General features: G+C 41.4%; 1 protein-coding gene across 2 annotated transcripts; it reads left to right on the top strand.

Annotated features, from left to right (window-relative positions):
* Positions 1 to 5047: 5047 nt before the first annotated feature.
* si:ch211-243g18.2 (uncharacterized protein LOC559906 homolog) lies at positions 5048 to 12338 on the top strand. Of its 2 annotated transcripts, none has more exons than XM_042060276.1 (9): positions 5048 to 5264; positions 6270 to 6652; positions 7366 to 7448; positions 7712 to 7868; positions 9026 to 9241; positions 9586 to 9711; positions 10793 to 11010; positions 11187 to 11215; positions 11858 to 12338. In XM_042060276.1, exons 2-9 carry the CDS (start codon positions 6278 to 6280, stop codon positions 11971 to 11973), a joined length of 1320 nt encoding a protein of 439 aa, XP_041916210.1. In that variant the 5' UTR covers positions 5048 to 5264; positions 6270 to 6277; the 3' UTR covers positions 11974 to 12338. The 2 variants fall into 2 exon arrangements, with proteins under 2 accessions (XP_041916210.1, XP_041916211.1); XM_042060277.1 differs by having other exon boundaries at positions 5050 to 5264; positions 9026 to 9190.
* Positions 12339 to 20100: the final 7762 nt, after the last annotated feature.

Consider the following 20100-nt stretch of genomic DNA (forward strand, 5'->3'; position numbering starts at 1 on the left):
AGTCAGTGGGTGTAGGGGGAAGGTGGATTTCAAGGCCAGGGTTTCATTCATTCAGAGGACTGGAGCGTGAAATGTAGACAACAAGTCTCAGCTAACCAAAAGGTCGTGTATACTTAAATTACACCATCTGAAGCCTCAACGCCGTCCTTTGTTTGTGCTGAAGTGTCTTGAATATTGAGTTCTCAAAGAAAGGTAGTGTTATATTTTAATATGTTTTAATTTAATGATTGCATGGTTTCACGGGAAGGATAGCATATAACTTCACATGAGAAACACACTGACCTGGTTGAGACTACTTTTGCAGTCCATCCGGAGTTGGTTGAGGGGGATTTTTATGAAAGAGCATTAGCGCCCTCTTCAGGAAAAAAGAATGACATAAAAACCTCACTTCGAACAACACACCTTTCAGATATAATTAATTTATTTTGAATACATATTTGGATCAGCTATACCAGTTTTGCAAATGTGAAAATAAATGTAAGGGAATAAATTACTTGATACAGTTTATTTTAATAAAAGGAGCATTAGATGATTTCTGCGGAATGAGTAGAATAATTTCCTTTAGTTCTAGCCAGGTGGCGATGTGGGTCTAAAATGTCATGGGCTTAAAACCACATTAGCGAAAAACCAGAGGGTGGGGAGTTGAAAGAAATAAAAAATGAAATAACTAGATCTACATGTACTGGAAGAAATGTTAGTGCATGCAAAAACGTGTTTATCTATTTATTTAAAGCAATTCACTGTATGCACGCATGCACGCATACCAAGACTGACAAAGGATATGGATGTTGTTGACTAAGAGGAGAGGAGGGTAGTTTAAAGACAAATAGAATGATAGACTGAGACTGAAACCAAGGAGAGGAGAAGCAATTTGTAAAGTAAAGGCAAAGGAGAGGTGTGTAAAGGTGAGAGAGACATAGCAGATGCATGTGGTTGACAATAGAATGTAAATATTTCCCATTAAGTAATCTGTATATACACTATCTTCTCCAACCTATTGGTAGAAAGTAAACAGACTCACCCTGCAGATGACAGTTCTAGATAGATAGATAGATATATACTTTATTGATTTCTACTGATATTTTACCAGCAACCTATAAAAGTGTTGCTTTTTTGGATGCTTCTTTTTTCTGCATTTTCAAATGTATTGTGTTTTGAAATAGTATACAGTACATCCTGCATTTTGCATGGAAAAATCATTTATTTATGTATTTTGTTCCTGTGAAGAATTTTCCATGTGTGACCAGTATGTGTGACTAGAGTAAGCACTTGACTTGCTAGTTTCTGTATATTTGCATAAATAAGATAAGGATGCAAAACGCATTGAAACGCATACATCCTACACAATGGAAATGGTAGTTGTTGTATACATGCTAATAAAACTCCAACAACACATAGCCATGTAATTGTCATGTAATCACAAATAAATATAACAGGAGGAACATTTTGCACATTGATGCACCTTTGCATTTGCATATTGATGCACGTAGCCAGGATCTTTCAATTATGTAAGTATTCTACAGGTCATGTGCCATTTGTTGCAACAACACACACACACACAAGAAAAGCCACTCAAATAGCACAAGGAGACACCCCCATCTGTGCAAATATAGCTCAGTCTATTGACAGCAAGATACTGATCACACTCATTTGCCTATGTGAACAGTTGTCTAGGGAAGGAAAACAGCCACCAATAGCAAACGAAGACATTTGCATTGCAGATGCAATGACATGCATTCTTGAAAGAACGTTTATGTAGGACAAGGCCTTTCAATCAGCTCTTAATTAAGGTCTGGAGTGGGAAACAGGAGAGTACTCTCAGGTAGATTGCTACCTAGAGCACAAACTGACACACTGACAACTCACAAACTGACACACTGACAACTTACAAACTGACACACTGACAACTCACAAACTGACACACTGACAACTCACAAACTGGCTGGACAACCTGAACAACACAGATCTGGCCTTGTCACGCAACTCTTATCATCACAGATGGAGACACGGGATGCATTCCAGAGCATCTCTCTCTTTCTCTGTGTCTCTCTCTAACTCTAAATAGGCACACACTACATTCAATAAACTCTCTAGTGATTCATTGCCTTATTCCACAATCTGAGGAAAGTTAATCCACTTCTGAAGACATCTTGTTATATGCAAAGTTACACATTTCAGAGTGGTTACACATGGCAGAACACATCTCAGCTGTGTCCCTGAGTGTCCCACGGTCCTGACAAGGGACGTCTGAAACAGGAGAGACGACTCCGGGCTAATGGCTCTCTCCCATCATACCTTGCGGACATAATGATGTCCAATTTGGGTGGGAATAATACACCCGTCAAAGCCTCTGGCGTCACTTGCAAAAAAAGGGGGAGATTATCTGCCGTCTACTCACACAAGATAACAGGGCAATGGCAGTGGACACACAGAGGTCCCACCGGGAGGCTCCCATAGAGAGCCTCTTGTGAGTGTCGAGGCAGAGGGAGAGAATTTAAATTAAAGCAAGTTAAAGGTCAGCCTCTGTGCTACAACTACACATAATACCTCCATCAGACATGGGACCAGCTCACCTCAGTGTTTTAGTTACAGGTGCTTTCCAGGGCGTCTCCTGTAGGTCTGGACTCCTCTTGCCTCAACACCTGTGCGGGGGTCGATGGGATGATTTGTAGCAATGTTTGCTGAGCCATAAAGTGCATTAATGTACATAGAGCTAACATGACGTATAACACAGTCATAAAGTTAAATGTCCTGTGCTAAGATGACTCGTGTGTGTATGAGAGAGAGAGAGAGAGAGAGAGAGAGAGGGGGCTTATATCCCCAATATTTAAGAGTGGAGATAAATTCGACCCCAATAACTACCGAGGCATCTGTGTGAACAGTAACCTGGGGAAGGTTTTCCGCTATATTCTAAACGCCCGTATACAGGCCTTCCTTATCAAGCACAATGTCTTGAGTAAAGGTCAGATTGGATTCTTGCCAAAACATAGAACCACTGACCACATTTACACCCTACACACCCTAATCAACACCCATGTTTTACAAGGAAAACAAAAAAAAAATCTTTGCATGCTTTGTAGACTTTAAGAAAGCATTCGACTGAATTTGGCACAATGGATTATTTTACAAAATTTTGCAAAGTGGTGTAGGGGCAAAACCTATGATTTAATCAAATCTATTTATATGGACAATAAAAATGCTGTAAAAATTGATAACAGCAGAACAGAATTCTTCACTCAGGGGCGTGGGGTGAGACAGGGCTGTAGCTTGAGTCCAACTCTGTTCAATATCTACATCAATAAGTTAGCGGTGGTATTAAACTAAACAATACAGAAGTTAAATTTCTGCTTTTTGCAGATGACCTGGTGCAGCTCTCACCCTCAGAACAAGGACTACAGAAGCACCTAGATCTGCTAGAGCAATTCTGTCAGAACTGGGCCCTGTCAGTCAATTTGGACAAAACAAAGATTATAATATTCCAAAAGAAAGCAAGATCTCAGGCAGGCAGACACCTTTTCACTCTAGGAAACACCGCTCTAGAGCATTCTTTATCTTATTATTATCTAGGCCTGAAACTCAGTGCCTCAGGAAGCTTTGACCTTGCAGTGAATGTGCTAAAAGATAAAGCTCTTAGAGCTCTCTATGCCATCAAAAGAAATTTCCATAAAATACAAATCCCAATTAAAATCTGGTGCAAAATATTCGACAGTGTAATAATACCAATTTCATTATATGGATGCGAGGTATGGGGTCCATATAGCAAGCTAGACTACACTAGATGGGACAAATATTCCACTGAATCCCTGAATGCAGAATTTATTAGAAACATTCTTAGAGTCCAAAGGAAAACACCCACACATGCATGCAGGGCAGAATTAGGCAGATTCCCATTGGCATTAAATATACAAAAAAGATCTTTAAAATTCTGGATCCACTTAAATTCTAGTGACGAAAACACCATACAGTTTCAAGCATACAAAACCCAAGAGGTCAGCCCTAAAACCAGTCCCCTTTGCCAGTTGGTTCTGAAGTTAACTAATACTCTAACCCATCGATCTCAGACCAGCACTGCTTTTCAAAATCAGATCAAAGTAAAACAAATTATCAATCAAAGTAAGAATAAATATCTGGAACATTGGGATGATCAAACAAAATCACAATCCAAATTAGAATGTTACTTCTCACTAAAACGAGATTATGAATTGGCAGAGTACCTCTTCACCGATACAAAGCAGAGACAGATTCTTGCCAAGTACAGGCTAAGTGACCACAGCCTTGCCATAGAGAAAGGCCGTTACAAAAAAGCATGGCTTCCCAAAGAGCAGCGGCTCTGTGGTCAATGTACGACTGGTGAGGTTGAAACAGAGATGCACTTTCTCCTATACTGTCCAAAGTTTGAACAGATTAGAAAAGGATATTTTTTACAATTCTCAAATAAAATTCCAAATTTTAGCTCCCTTAAAGACTGTGATAAATTGGCCCACCAGCTAGGAGAAGGACTGACTGCTCTGCTGGCTGCAAAATACGTTACAGCTTGCCACGACACGAGGAACAGTGAGTCGGACACTTTGCCACAATGCCCAACCTAATGTCTGTACTTAATCCAATGTATTATAACGTGTATGCTGCCCGTGTGTGTGTGTGTGTGTGTGTGTGTGTGTGTGTGTGTGTGTGTGTGGAAAAAGAGGGAGAAAGTGAGGGTATACACGCAATTTTTCATGTTACATGTTACTGTTTCCCTTAATGCTGTCAATGTTCTAATTGTTATGCTGTTTTAATTGTGCTTTGGCAACACTGTACCTAAAGTCATGCTAATAAAGCAACCTTGAATTGAATTGAATTGAGAGAGAGAGAGAGAAAGTAAATGAGTGACTGAGAGTAGTAGCTATTTAAGGAAGGTTAGACAGACAGAGGAAGCAGAATCACACTTACATGAGACCTGTTTAGTGTAAACAGAGACAGACCGTTTAACTAGTTTTTAGTACTGAAATTGCTATATATAGGACACAAGGCCCCTCTGGCTTGTTCTCTTTCAGCAGATTGTTGAATATTTCATTCCCTGTGCCAACGTCTCACATTGCCTTCCTGTAGTGGAGGAAAACGAGTGGAGTCCACTTTCTCAGGCTCTCCACCCTCTCCCAGGCGCTACAGGTGAGCTAACCCCTCCCCCCGGGTGCCAGTATATAGACACTGAACCAGTATCAACCTAACACTTCCAGCCAAGCCAAGCGGTCTCCCACAGTGCTAAAGGAAACATCATACTGGTAAGAATAGTCTTTCTCTCACTTGCCTAATGAATTCGATAAAGAATTAAAAATTTGTAAATAATTGTATGCATAAATTATATGGATTGCCGAATAATGAAAAATATGAAGATATTTAAATAAGTTGCTTATATTTTTAAATTCTTATTCTCATAAAGATATATATGCATTTGATTATTTGTATGAGACTATTTGCATCTAATTTTTCCTTCATATTAAATTGAACATTTGTATGTCGTCTTTCATGCTTAAAATGAAAGCTAATGTCAAATGACACATTTTGATGCAAATTAACCTATTTTTTGCAGTTTTGTGGGTCATTATGTTCATAATTCCAGAAGGAATTAGGAAAAGAATTAGGTCATCTATTCTCAATTACATATGTTCAAATTACGTTTTGTTCCCCATGCTCAATTGTACACTGTTGCACCCTAGACAGATTATCTTTCTCAAACATTTACATATCTCTCACTTCAGACACCTACGTGTACAAACTACTCTGTCAAGTCATTCAGTAGCTACTGAGCCCCAGTAGGCTGTGACTCCATGGCCAGTTTCGTGGGAAGCGGGCTACACAGTGGCTCTCCAGTTTTACCAACAAAGCATAGTCAAGGTGTCGGATACACAGCAGGTGTACAGTTACAGGCAACCTGGTGAAAAGATGGCTTTCACAAAACTAAATATCAACAAAGAGAAGCAGTGTTTATTTCTCTGAAATATGATACTGTCACTGAACAAAGTTTAGTGTTTATTTATTTTAATTCTTCTATAAATATCAAATATGAAATTTAAAATGCTCCTTATGAAAACATATGCTGTCATTTTGGAGATCTTCCTGGAGCTGCATTACTGACGTAATAGCCATTCAATCAAATGGGGGATAGCATCAGTTTAGATTACATATAACAACAGAAGCCTCCTCCCAGAGCTGCTGGATGTAACATGACCTCTGTGGTAAAACTATAACAATCTATGATCTCCCTTCCTCCCTCCTTACCCCCACAGACGGCTTCATGGCATCCAGCTACTCGGTGCGGAGCTTTTCCGTGGGCCGCCAGCCCTCCTTCTCCAGCCTGTCGCTGCGGGATAGCGGGCGCAAGCGGTCGGTGGCCTCCGCCGTGTCTTTCTCCAGTCCGCTGACGCGCTCAGCCTCGGTCAGCCACGACCTCAACGTGCTGTCGCACAACGGCCTGGGCAACAGTACCAATGAGAAGGAGGCCATGCAGAGCCTCAACAACCGGCTGGCCAACTACCTGGACAAGGTGCGCACGCTGGAGCGCTCCAACGCCGACCTGGAGTTGAAGATCAAGAAGCTGATGATCGAGCGCGTGCCCAAGGGCCACGACATTGACAGCATGATGGCCCAGGCCCATGCCCTGGAACAGGAGGTATGGTGTAACTCAGACTCACCACACACAATTAACACTCACCCATCCCAATCATCCCGGACACACCCTCCACTTGTACTTGTAGTATTAAAGTTGTATTTGTAGGCCTGCAAGTTGTACTTGTACCTATAACTCTTCTCTACTGCTACTTCTTTAGTTTCCTTTGGCAGCCCAGGGGAATATTCCCACAACATAAATGACAGCTTTTATTGGAATGCCTCTGATTTAATTGACCATGCCACTTATGCAATGATTTTGACAACATTAAGGATCATGTTAATCCACATGAATCCTGTGGAAGACACATAATTACGTCTGCATATCTGTTAATCTTCTGTCACTAAAACAACATGTCAGGTAACACATGCCTGAGCAATCCTCTGGTATTAAACGTTTGGCCCTACAAAGGTATACCCGGGCAATGTCTAACTCTAGACATCACTGACGGCACGAGTGGCTTGTTGTGTGGAAGCTTTCTAACTAAACCACACTGCCTGACATCTCTCCAGAGGGTGTGGGTTAAACATTAGCCTCTCCTTAAATTGAATGGTTACTCTTTAATAGGTCCAGAACAGCGAACTCAATTTGCAGAAGAATTTCCAACAGCAGCTTAATGTGGCAGTTACTTGTGACTTGTTGACATAGGCCTATGCACACACACACACACACACACACATAGCCACAAAAGTCACATTGTACCCTGTGTATTTCAGTTGAGGAAGAAGACACTGGAGAATGCTCGACTCATGCTGGAGATTGACAATGCCAAGCTGGCTGCTGATGACTTTAGGATCAAGTGAGTGTTAGGATGCCTTCCCCTTACATTGTATACTATACTATATATATACTTTTTATACTATACATATATAATGTGTATTCAATGTGTGTATGTGTGTATATATATATATATATATATATATATATATATATATATATATATATATATAAAGGCCTTTTCCATGAAGAAATGTGGCAAAATATACTAGGATAATATGATAATAGAATGTATGTGTATGTGTATATTTGTATATATATATATATGTGTGTGTGGGGTTCCAGATGGGAGGCCGAGAGTGCCATGACCCAGTCTGTGGAGAGGGACTGCATAGCCCTGAAGAAGGCCAAGTCTGACCATGACCAGATCAATGCCAGTTTGCGGGGTGACCTGGACAGTCTAAAGGAAGAACTCTACTTCCTGAAAAAGAATCATGAGGAGGTGAGAGAACTTCTTGCTGGGTGGACTGTGTTCTCAGGAAGTCTGTTTCATTAGCCATAACTTATGAGAGACACCGTAATTATCTGGCCCATAACATCCACTTCATGTAGAATATCTGAAACCAACAATATACTGCACAATTCAGCAATTATATCAAGAAAAATATTTGATCTAGTTAAACTATAAAGCAAAACAAACAAATGATCCCATCATGGGGCAATTCAAGGATGTTTACCTATTAAGGCAAACAGCAATAATCTGAATAAAAATTGAAGATCAGCTATTATAGCTTTGAGGTAAGTATAGGAAGTTGAGTGAGTTAAATGTCTACTACATTTTGTTCAGAATAAGAAATTTGTTAGGAATTATACCCTACGTGCCACTATTCACAAACCTATTAGCAGCTGTAGAGGTGGGTGTGTGCATTTTCTGAGACCAGGTGGTGTATGGATCCATTTATGAAATAGACTAGCCCTTTACAAAGTGTGTTATCATGCAAGACACTGTATTCCTGGGAGCTGAAATGGGTGCACATGAAGGCCTGTTTGGAAAGTTGGATGCGGTGCCAGATCTATGGCACGTGTGTGTCTGTGTACGTGTGTGTGTGTGTGTGTGTGTGCGTTCGCGTGCATGAGTGTGTGTGCATAACACGCATGGCTCCTTCACAATGGGGAATAGGAGACACCATTCATTAAGAATTTAGAATTTGAGAGGTGAATAATTAAAAGGACCTCCAGCAGCCCTCTGTTTCTTTGTGGTGCCCAGTTGTCAAGATTGTATGACCATACATTTTACCCTGTAAACACACACACTGACCGGAGATGCCACCACACTGTGAAATGTAGAGAATATGAGTAAAATGCATTTATCTGCTTAGATGACATGACAGCACCTCTGCGAGACTTTTGACCAGTATCATCTTTCTCTCAGGGTGAACAGTGGTCTTATTGTATAGCATGCTGTCCATTAGAAGTGTTCTGTCTCACTGTGTGTGTTTCTGTGTGTGTGTGTGTGTGTGTGTGTCTGTGTGTGTGTGTGTGTGTGTGTGTGTGTGTGTGTGTGTACGTGCGTGCATATGTGTGTGTGCATGCGCGCGTGTGTGTGTGTGTGCGTATGTGTGTATGCGTCTGTGTATGCATGTGTGTTTGTGTGTTTAGGAAATGGATACATGGAGATCTCGCATTGCATGTGAGGAGGTGAACGTGGAGGTGGATGCAGCGCGCGGGCCAGAGTTGGGTGCTGTCCTGTCAGATCTGAGGTCACAGTATGAGGGCATCGTCCGGAAGAACAAGGAGCAGGCAGAGCTATGGTACCGCAAGAAGGTCAGGATTCCAGGATCCAGGACTCCTGGATCTCTTTGTTTTAATCTAAACGTGAGGTTTCACAAGAAAAACAGCACTTTGTGATGATTTCCGTATATGTGATCTTTGGGGGAAACTGTTAAGTCTTCTTTAGTAGAACTATTTTAACAGAAAAATCCTGGGAGACTTTGATGACCTCACACTGGTTTAATAAAAGACCCCATAACTGTAATACTTACAGTAAACAGATTTGAGGGACACTCCTCTTTAAATATGGGGCTGTGTAGAGTTTGATGGTTGTCTCCTTCATGTACATACCTATTGGCCCATCAAATCAGACGATTCAGTCACATACTGTAGGTAATTTAATAATCTCCTGGTCATGGTCTTATTCCCCTTTTTCTGGTGTGTTTCAGCTGGACATAGTGCAGACGGAGGTGAAGGAGAGCAACGAGGCACTGCGCAGTGCCCAGAACGAGCTCAGCGAGAGACAGCGCTTCCTGCAGACCTTGGAGGTGGAGCTGGAGAACCTCCACAAACAGGTATTGATCCAATTAATCTCCATCCCCCACCACCGCAGCAGGGGACAGGGAAATGACACTGAAACCACTTCCTCTTGGCAACAGTGCCAGCATAGAAACATAGATTGTGTCCCCTTGAGAGAGGTAATGTGAGGTCACCCAGTCTGGCATCAGCTGATCTTGTTCATAAATGTATCCAATCCAACCACCATTCTTCAAATAGAAAACAGAGTAGAGAAATTCAGGAAAACACAAAGCAGAGAACTTATATTTATGGAGTCACTTGTTGGTTATGAGGGCATTCCTGCCATTATTATCTAGACAGTTGATACGCAAAACAAATAGTCTGCAGTCTTTCCATTCAGGGGTTGCACTCTGGGGCTCAAAACAGTTGATAATCTTTGTTTAGTGGAGACACATTCTTTCTGTGTACTCAAAGCTCACTGTTCGGTCACACGTAGGTCAGTTTTGTTGTGGTGTCAGTGGTAGAGCACTGCTAACTTTGCCAGGAATGAAGACTACTGTCAAAACAGTGGGCAGAATAGGCTTAAGATGATGAGGAATGAAAGGACTCATGGTTTGCTTTGCATGTTTGTGTGTGTGTGTGTGTGTGTGTGTGTGTGTGTGTGTGTCTGACTGTGTGTGAGTGTGTGTGTGTGTGTGTGTGTGTGTGTGTGTCTGACTGTGTGTGAGTGTGTGTGTGTGTGTGTGTGTGTGTGTGTGTGTGTGGTGTGTGTGTGTGAGACAGAGGGCGAGTGAGTAAGAAGAGAGAGAGAGAGAGAGAGAGAGAGAGAGAGAGAGAGTGACCCAGGGAAAAGGACAGCAAAGGCTGGGTAGCAGTGCTCATATGGAAAACCCTGCCACTCTAGTAACTCCAAGCACTGATGCTCCTATGTCACACGTGGTACAATATTACAAACAGGACTGATGAACCAGGAAGGCTGCGATGCTTTACATAACCCTGTTCCAGGGCTGAAACGTTACACACTGTACACTGAGTTGTATTGCAATTAGATGGCAACTCTACCCTTGGATCAGTGCCTCCGCGTGGGTCACAGAGTTGAATGTCACTCTCTTGCCGTCTCTTGCTGTCTGCCTGTAGCTGTCAACTCTGGAGGGTAACCTGGGGGAGACGAATCAGAAGTATGCGCTGGAGATGGACCGTCTGCAGGCCACGCTCTCACAGCTGGAGGATGACCTGTCACAGCTGCGCCTGGACATGCAGCGCAACAAGACCGACTACGAGCAACTGCTGCGCATCAAGCAGAACCTGGAGATGGAGATTGCCACCTACAGGAGACTGCTCGAGGGAGAGGAAGGGTGAGTGGACCATTTTGCTCCGTTTTTAGTGGTTTTTAATAATTATGTGTTTTAAGTGAAAAGGCTCTGATGTTGATCTCATAGATGCAATGAGCGATTAGAGGGAACCTCTTTTAAACTCAATTTAAGAATGCTTAATCAATAGACTGAATGGTTCTATTTGTCTGTTTTTGCAGGATGAAAGAGGTCCCACCTCCACCAAAAAGTAAGAGGCACACATACTGTACACACACACAAAGAGAGAGAGAGAGAGAGAAAGAGAGAGAGAGAGATCTATCCAAAATAACATAAAACTTTACCAATCATCTCAAGTGCTCTGACTGTGCTGTCACCCTTGACCAGAAAATGCCCTCTTATCAATATGATGTCAGAACATTAGGAGAGTTCACACCTAATCTGGCAGCTCTTTCTCACACCTAAACTCCACCTTCCACTGCTTGAACTATTTCCATAACAACCTCGTAAACAGAAACCCTCAAAGATTCCTCAGGTTCTTGCAGTGACTTTCTCTTGCCATTGTTAAATAAACTCACCAGGATAAAGGGCTGAGACTGATTCAGTATGAGATTTTAATGACATCTGGAAATCATTTAATACTTTTTTCTTTTTTCAGCTCAATAAATAAATGGCCTAATGTTTCTTAGGTTCACAGTTCCTACATCTAACCTATAGTTATTAACATTTAAACAAAATCCTTGTCCACACTTTAAAGTTTTGGGTACTGAGTGCCATTTTATTTTGCCATGAACTTGGGTCATTGATCATTTTTGTCCCTTCCCCCCTCCCCTACTGTCTAATACCCTCCTCCCTCATTCCCTACTTCTCTCCCCCCCCCCTCTCTTTACAGAGGAGCCTGATGTTAGAACCAGGAAGATAGTAAAGGTGGTCACCCAGACCATGATCAATGGTAAAGTGGTCGATGAATCAAGTGAAGTTGAACAGATCGAGGAAACCAAGAAGTGAGGAGAAAGCAACTACTCACATCTAAGATTTTGCCCCCTTGTACCTTAGATAATAGGGACCAATTGTAAGACTGGACACATATGCATGCATGCACACACACACACACACACACACACACACACACACACTTCAGTAGTCTATACCTTTGCTAATATCTGTTCTGTAGCCTCATATACTGTAGACATACTGTAGAATATAGTTCTAGGTAGGTTTTAAGACGTTAGATAAATCAGTCCATTATTTCCCACAGTGATTGATTTGTTTTCTAACCTAAGGTATTTATTTGTGTCTTGGAAGCTTTTAGTGTACTTGCAATATCACTCCAATTTGTTATTGTTGTACTAAATAAAGAAATTATACACAAATGTGTTTTATCCATTTCTTTGTCTTGCAACTTGAAGGTTGTGACAATAATTCTATGCTGTAGACTACTTATTTGACACATTGATAAATATTATTGTATTCATTCATAAGGAGGAATATCATTTCAGGTGCTGGAGCAGCTCATCACATTATCTGAATATTTTTTAAACAGTGAAATATGAATCTATTAGCACTTCCATCAGTTGTGTTATGTGATTTAAAACGGACACTCTTCTCATAATGGAAATAGTTGTGAAGAACCGTAGGTGAAAGCTAATGTTAAGTTGATGCCAGTCATTTCCATGAACTCAAGACACTATCACTCTATGTGAATAAAGAATGCTTAATATACATTTTGTAATTCAACTTACAAGATTTTATTTGAATTCCAACTCTTTCAACTCGCTTTACCTTTCATATTCAGATCAAAGAGCACATTGTAGACTTCTGGAAGTCAAAAGCTAGCACACTTACACCTGCATTTTCATCAACGGGACTGAGGTGGAGCATTTAACTTCAACTTCAAGTTTCTGGGTGTGCACATCTCTGATGACCTCTCTTGGACCCTCAACACCTCTACCCTGATCAAGAAGGCTGTCCAGCGTCTCTTCTTCCTGAGGAGACTTAAGAAGGTCCACCTGTCTCCTCAGATCCTGGTGAACTTCTACCGCTGCACCATTGAGAGCATCCTCACCAACTGTGTAACAGTATGAAGTGATGCCAGTAACGCGTTAGCCTACTTAGTAACAGTCTATTTTGATCACTTTTTTCAGTAACGAGTAATCTAACGCGCTACTATTTACAAACCAGTAATCAGATTAAAGTTACTTATCTAAGTCACTGTGCGTTACTATTTTTGTAATTTTCCTTAGTAAAAAGATATCTTCGCTTTCTTCTTGTCTGGGGGATTAACGTCATGTAGGCTATGCTCACTTTTTCAGCATGAGGACAGTTCACGTGTAAAACCACGCGACACATGTAGGCCTAAACAACAATGGAGGGAGGAGAGAGATGCACATTTTATCTATACAGTCATTATTTTGAGTTTGTGTCAGCTAAACATCACAACATTAAGGTACATTGTACATTCTGTGCTGGCGACAAAGTGCTGTCTAGCTAGACATCCCAAGTCTCCCAAAGTTTTGGGAGTCTCCCACATATTGATAGCGGCTTCCTGACGCCCGCAAATTACATATAATCTCCCGGAACCTAGAGCGAACAAGATCACGCAAACCAGACCGGACTTCAAGAGTGAGACTTCAAGACTTCATCTGAGTTTAACACGCACGGAGCGGAGCAGAGAGAGAGAGGAGTGGTGCGTGTGTGCCTGAAGCGCATCCAAGACAGAGACCATCCTGGGGCCTCATTTATAAAAGTGTTGCGTAGAAACCATCCTTCATTTGATCTTAGATCATATCTGAAATGATCGTACGTGTGATTCAGAGAACATGAACGTACGCACAAAAAAACGTGCGCCACCCTTCCAGATGTGCCCATAATAAATCACAAATGAACTTGTGCGCAGCAGGATGGTTTTAGGTCTCCGCCTTGTAAACACCCCCTCATCAATATCATTAGCATATGTTTTAATGAAATCAATGGCCTAAAAGCCTAGTAGCCTAGTTCGCCGGTCATTATTCATTCATTCTGCATATCTTTGCTATCGTTTTCTTTCAATAATGTCCAATGGCTTAAACATTGTCCTTTATTGTTTGCTTTAGGCCTACCTTTATATTTTAGTCTACATTATTCAACTCACGTACTGTCATCTGATCTTGGGCACTGCCAGTCAGTGACTTCGCAGAGAGTCTGGCCAGAGAATGTCTAATAAGGGGAGAACTGCCACTCTCGGAAAACTTCCGGTTTCTGAACTGGTTGCAGTTCCTTCTGTGGTTCCACATGAGGGCGCTCGTCCACGAGTGCAGAATGCATGGAGGTCTATGGAGCTGTACCCCTCAAAATCCACTTTTCTCGGGATATAATTTTTTTTCAAGTAATTTGAGTATTGAGAAAGGGGAGGCAAAGAAAATACACTTGGTTGAGTATTATATTTTTAAAAGTCACTTAATTGTTCTAAAAAGCCTTTAAAATGTGTCAATGACGTCATTCATTAGCACAATGCTAGCGTGTTATGTGCAACAACGACCCAACCTGTAAGAAATCAAAAGGACATAAGTACTCGTTCATTTAACTTTTGACCTATAACCCATGTTGAAGTTATACAAACTACAATCAAATCTGAGATTTGTCAACGACAATCAGGTGAAAGAGACAAATTTAGCCGTCTAGCTCCATTGACTCCCATTCATTCTGCACTCATGGCGATCGCCCCCAGTGGAACTCTGGTGGAACTGCATCCAAAATTCGGTACAATGGGACTTAATACGGAGTGGCAAGGCTCTCCGTAGATGGGCTCTGGTCTGGCCTAGATCCATAGGCGTTCGTTTATTTCCGGGTGGGAGGGCACAGTTTGAGGTTTAAAATCATAGAGTGGTGAAGTCCCGCCCCTTCTACTTCCGGTCCATGGGACCTATCTTTCAAAAAATTATGAACGGGAGTTAATGGAGAGATAACAATTATTTTTTGGTCCAGTTTGAATTGTGCCACAAATTTCACATATGATGTGTGTGAATTTAAAAGATAAATTTTCACGTCAAGAAAGTACTGTTGTTCGATAGACTTCAAAAGTTATGTTGGTTTTGTGCGAATCCACTCAGTGGACTACATCTCTCGTCTCGAACGATGTACGTCACCAACGTAATGAAACGATAAGAGCTGTTATGCTAGTTAACGGTTGCATCTTGCTGCCTGCTATGTCACTTAACAGTATGTAATGTACAGTCTATGGACGAATACAACTTACCTGATGTGTTTAATCCTCTGACTCATGGTATTTTCTTCGGCAAGGAAAACCCAATTAAGACCTGTTGCTGGTATGCTTGTACAATCTAGTGTGGCTGTGAATGAGCTAACGTCACTAGCGCGACTGATGGGTTTGTAGTCGTTGGAATTACGATCTTTCACAATGTTGTAATTCAATAGTTACGAAACAAACTGCAAATGTCTTTACATGAAAAATTGTCTTTAAAATTGACAAACATCATATGGGTAATTCAAGGCATAAGTCAACAGGGACCAGAAAATAATTTCTTTTTCGCCATAGACTGCCGTTCAAATTTTTTTGAAAGATAGGTCCCATGGAGGCAAACGGAAGGGGCGGGACTTCACCACTCTATTGGAGTTCCTTTGAACCGCTTTGAACCAATCACTAACAACCAGCGTTTCGTCATACAGAGAAGTTTCTCTGCAGCACGCCCATAACAAGCACGGGTGCATCTTATCAGCAAACAATCACACGTTTCATCTGCATAACTCTAGCCAAAATGCATCATATAGTGTTTTGTGAATGTACCCAAGTCAAACTTTCATAATGCATAAGTACGTCCAAAGCGCCACTTTTAAGCTTGTATGCGTTGTCGTTTTCGGGTGAAATGACCTTTTGAATGGGATTCCTATAGGGCTACTACTTTTTTGATACAATCGCGTCAAAATCGCTATTTTTCAAATACTATGAAGGCTCGACACAACATGAAACTTTGATCGAAGTATCATCAGTGTCTCTACACATGAACTCGAGCATTGAGAACATTGTTGGTGTACACAGAGTTTACTAAAAGAGAGGTTTTGAACAACTCACTTGTTTTTTCTGCTCGCTGCCATCTTGCCATCTTGCAAGGATGGAGTTCTCCAAAATCTTTCTTTTTAGTAAACTATGTGTACACGAATAATGTTCTTAATGCTCGAGTTCATATGTAGAGACACCGATGATGCTTCGATCAAAGTTTCAAGTTATGTCGAGCCTTCTTAGCGTTAAAAATAGTGATTTTGACGCGACCATGTAGCCTACTAAACTAGAGTTTGACTCGAGTACGTCCGTAGCCTATTTCAAGTGACAAAATCTATGACTAAAGTTTAGCTGACGATATAACATCCTACTCCACTTCGTTCGTGACACTCCTGTTAATAGGCTAAACTATTATTCACATTTGCTCAAAGATTTCATAAATATAAGCCCTTTTCGCTCCCTACGTTAATGTATTCCAAGCGATCTGCTTCAGGGGCGGGGACGTAGCTAAACACCATGCCTGAGTACGTAATCGCTCTCAGGGACGCCCTCTGTTCGCTGGTTGGTCGGCTGCCCAACTGCCGAAGTAAACGAGCGTGAATCAACCTATTCCAGACGGAGTACTGTAGGGAAAAGAAATCGACCGGAAGTACGTAGACAGGCCAAGGCCAGGCTAGCGCTCTGCACCTCTTTACGCAACTCCGACGCAACACTAAATATGAAGATGCCTTGCTTTCAGAAGATAACTTCCGTCCCTTGGTTGTGTAGGCTATATATGATATAGAATATCTATAGCCTAGGCTACATTGTATAGCTTACATTCAAATATTACCTTTCTGTTACGAAGCTGGGAATAGGCCTATGAGCGCAAATTAGGATGTAGTGGAGGCTAAACGCGAGTAAACACAGTTTATCCACCTCTGAAATTTCAGAAATAGAGTTTAGGCCTACCCACCTCTTATTAGAGTTTATCCACCTCTCAAAAGAGTTTATTCACTTTTAATATTCAAAACTGTATTATCCAGTACTATCTTATATTCCCAATACTGTACAATAACCTCCACCGTTATCAAACATGTTCTGAATGCCTTTTTAAAAATCCGATACCGCATGGCGCAGTCCACCTCACCGAGATTGCAGAATTCATAGTTCACCCACCTCTTATTTTACCACTACATCCCTGCCACAAATGTACTTTTCCTCTCCTAAACGAGGGCAATTGGACATTTTATGGTCAATATTAGATTGGTGAGAACACTAAATATACTAGATCACCTGTAAGAATGTTTCAATCATTCTATCATAGGTCTTGGTGTTTTTTATTATAAAATAAGTAAGCTATAAGTTTTTTTCATTTTCTAAAGTGGGCTATAGTTCTCATTAGCAGTTTTATGCCAAACCATGAAACATTAAGCTGCGTCCAAAAACATCTTTAAAAATCTTCTGATATTGATCATGCAAATGGCAAAGAAAGACATGAGATCGTTGGTCTTGGAATTTTGAAAATGCATCGCACTTAGACCTCAGATTACTTGCAGTACCCCGGCATTACCACAAGGAAATGGTCGTACGTCAAGTTTGAACCTGACGTTAGCTAGGATGCAATTCATGAAAATTGGGCACTTCTGGATAAGTTTTTGATTTTTGGCAGGGTGTTAGGTATAGGCCTAAGGTTTTCAAAAATCCATGGATAACGCGCCAAGTCTGAGCGTTGGCATGGATTTGAGCGTACGCACCATCTAAGATCAAATCTGTGCGTAAGAACGCTTTATAAATGAGGCCTGGTCTGTTTTGCTAAATCAACCAATCAGTTTTCAGTGTAGGTGGGCTTAGGCTATATCTCTTTTCTCCCTAACTTAATTAATCAGTTCAGTCAGTGTATCTAGGAACAGGAGCGTCATGGCAGAGTCAGTGCCCCTCAAAAAGGAACATTTAAGACCCATTTCACATCAGACTACACAAAAGTGTACCCAATTGTCTCATAAGAGTAAAACATAATGATAGTCTTGCACACTGCACTGTTTGTAACAGTGACTTTAGCATTGCTCACGGCGGGTTAAATGATTGCAAAATACTTGTTGAGGTGAGTTTAACAAGTGTAATTTCATTTGCATATTACTCAGGCCAATACTAGATGCCTAGTTGCCAAGGCTACATGAAAAGACCAAACTACCAAAATCTACATATTTTACTATCACAATTTCTATCAATAGGCCTTCCTTATTTGGTGTACTGACTAGACATTATTGAACAAACATCTGAATTTCAGTATCTAAGTAGGTTAGGTTGGGTCTACTATACATTGTCGACATTACTGTTAAAATGCACTTCCAGTATAGTGAGTATTGGCAAAACCGGTTATCATTTTTATGTTGAGGCGGTGGGGGTATTGTCGGCAGCTGCTGAAAGTAACTAATAAAGTAACTTGTAATCTAACTTAGTTACTTTTAAAATCAAGTAATCAGTAAAGTAACTAAGTTACTTTTTAAAGGAGTAATCAGTATCAGATTACTTAACTGTGGCAACACTGATGATATGGCAACTGCTCTGCCTCCGACGGTAAAGCACTTCAGAGGGTGGTGAAAACTCCTCAACGCATCACTGATTCCTCACTCCCCTCATCGAGGCCATCCAGGGCAAGCGATGCTTGCGTAAGGAACCCTAACCACAGACTGTTCACCCCACTCCCCTCCAGGAGCCGTTACAGGTCTCTCCGCAACCAAACCAGCAGGTTCAAAGGAAACCTCTTCCCTGCGGCTGTCACCTTACTGAACTCTAGCTCTGCACCCCGGTGATCCCCCGACTGTAAACCATTCTTTAAACCATTCCATCTTCTTAACTGTACACTATTGTCTACACTGCACTATATATAAGTATAAGTATAAGTATATATACTTTTTTGATCCCGTGAGGGAAATTTGCTCTCTGCATTTAACCCAATCGGTGAATTAGTGAAACACAAACAGCACACAGTGAAGACACAGTGAGGTGAAGCACACACTAATCCCAGCGCAGTGAGCTGCTACAACGGCGGCGCTCGGGGAGCAGTGAGGGGTTAGGTGCCTTGCTCAAGGGCACTTCAGCCGCAGCCCACTGGTCGGGGCTCGAACCGGCAACCCTCCGGTTACAAGTCCAGAGTGCTAACCAGTGGGCCACGGCTGCCCTGACAATATCTTATACTGTTTAATGCACCAACTGCCTATACTGTGTATAGCACATTGCACTTTTCTGCTTTTTTGCACCTCTGGTTAGACGCAAACTGCATTTCGTTGTCTCTGTACTTGTACTCTGCACAATGACAGTAAAGTTGAATCTAATCTAATCTACTCAAAATTGACATGCAGCTGAAACCCATCTACTATTACACTTTGTAAGTCTCAGTGAAACTGGGGACCATGTATGAACAGACTCAGAGTGCATAGTACCTGCAATGACAAGCTCTTGAGTTTCATTATTGAAAAGCTACCAGCAGTGCATGGTATTATAGTTGGAGGCCCCCTCTACGATAATTACTATAACAAGCTCTTGTGCTGTTATTGTGGTGATGGAGACTGACATGCTTCTCCTCTTTCAGATGCAAACAATGTGTGCATGTCTATGTGTCTCTGACTTACTACACCAGTTCCCAGTTCAGGCATGGCTAGACCTGTTATTCCAGCCCTGAGGACCACCATACAAGACAATGGCTACTCTGGCCACTATTTGAACCAGCAACAAAATGGTTTCTGCAAGACCAGCAGAAACCTAGTAGACCATTGACTGTGTTTTAGTGGACTATTTTAAGCTATTGATTACATCTATAAGGTCACTGAAAGAGTCTCTTTTCTCTCTCTGTGACACACCCTTAATCCCACCCTGACAATGGAATAGATTTTGGGGTTGTATGACTTTGGCAAGAAGAGCTGACCTAATTTTCACCCACAATCTCATAAATCCCTGTAATAGAGAATTACACAGTACTGAGGTTACTGCAGACAAAATAATAATTAATTTAGGTTCTAAAACTGATAGTTCCGGTCCTTGATTATGAGTGTTTTGTGTGTCGAGTGTGGTGACTACTTGTTTGTGAGGTAGGCCGCCTAGGTGCTGTCTGTAAAGACTTCCTGAGATGACATGCCCAAAGAACACTCCTGTGGCAG

This window comes from Alosa sapidissima, chromosome 13 (genome assembly GCF_018492685.1).
Source record: "Alosa sapidissima isolate fAloSap1 chromosome 13, fAloSap1.pri, whole genome shotgun sequence".
Taxonomy (NCBI): domain Eukaryota; kingdom Metazoa; phylum Chordata; class Actinopteri; order Clupeiformes; family Clupeidae; genus Alosa; species Alosa sapidissima.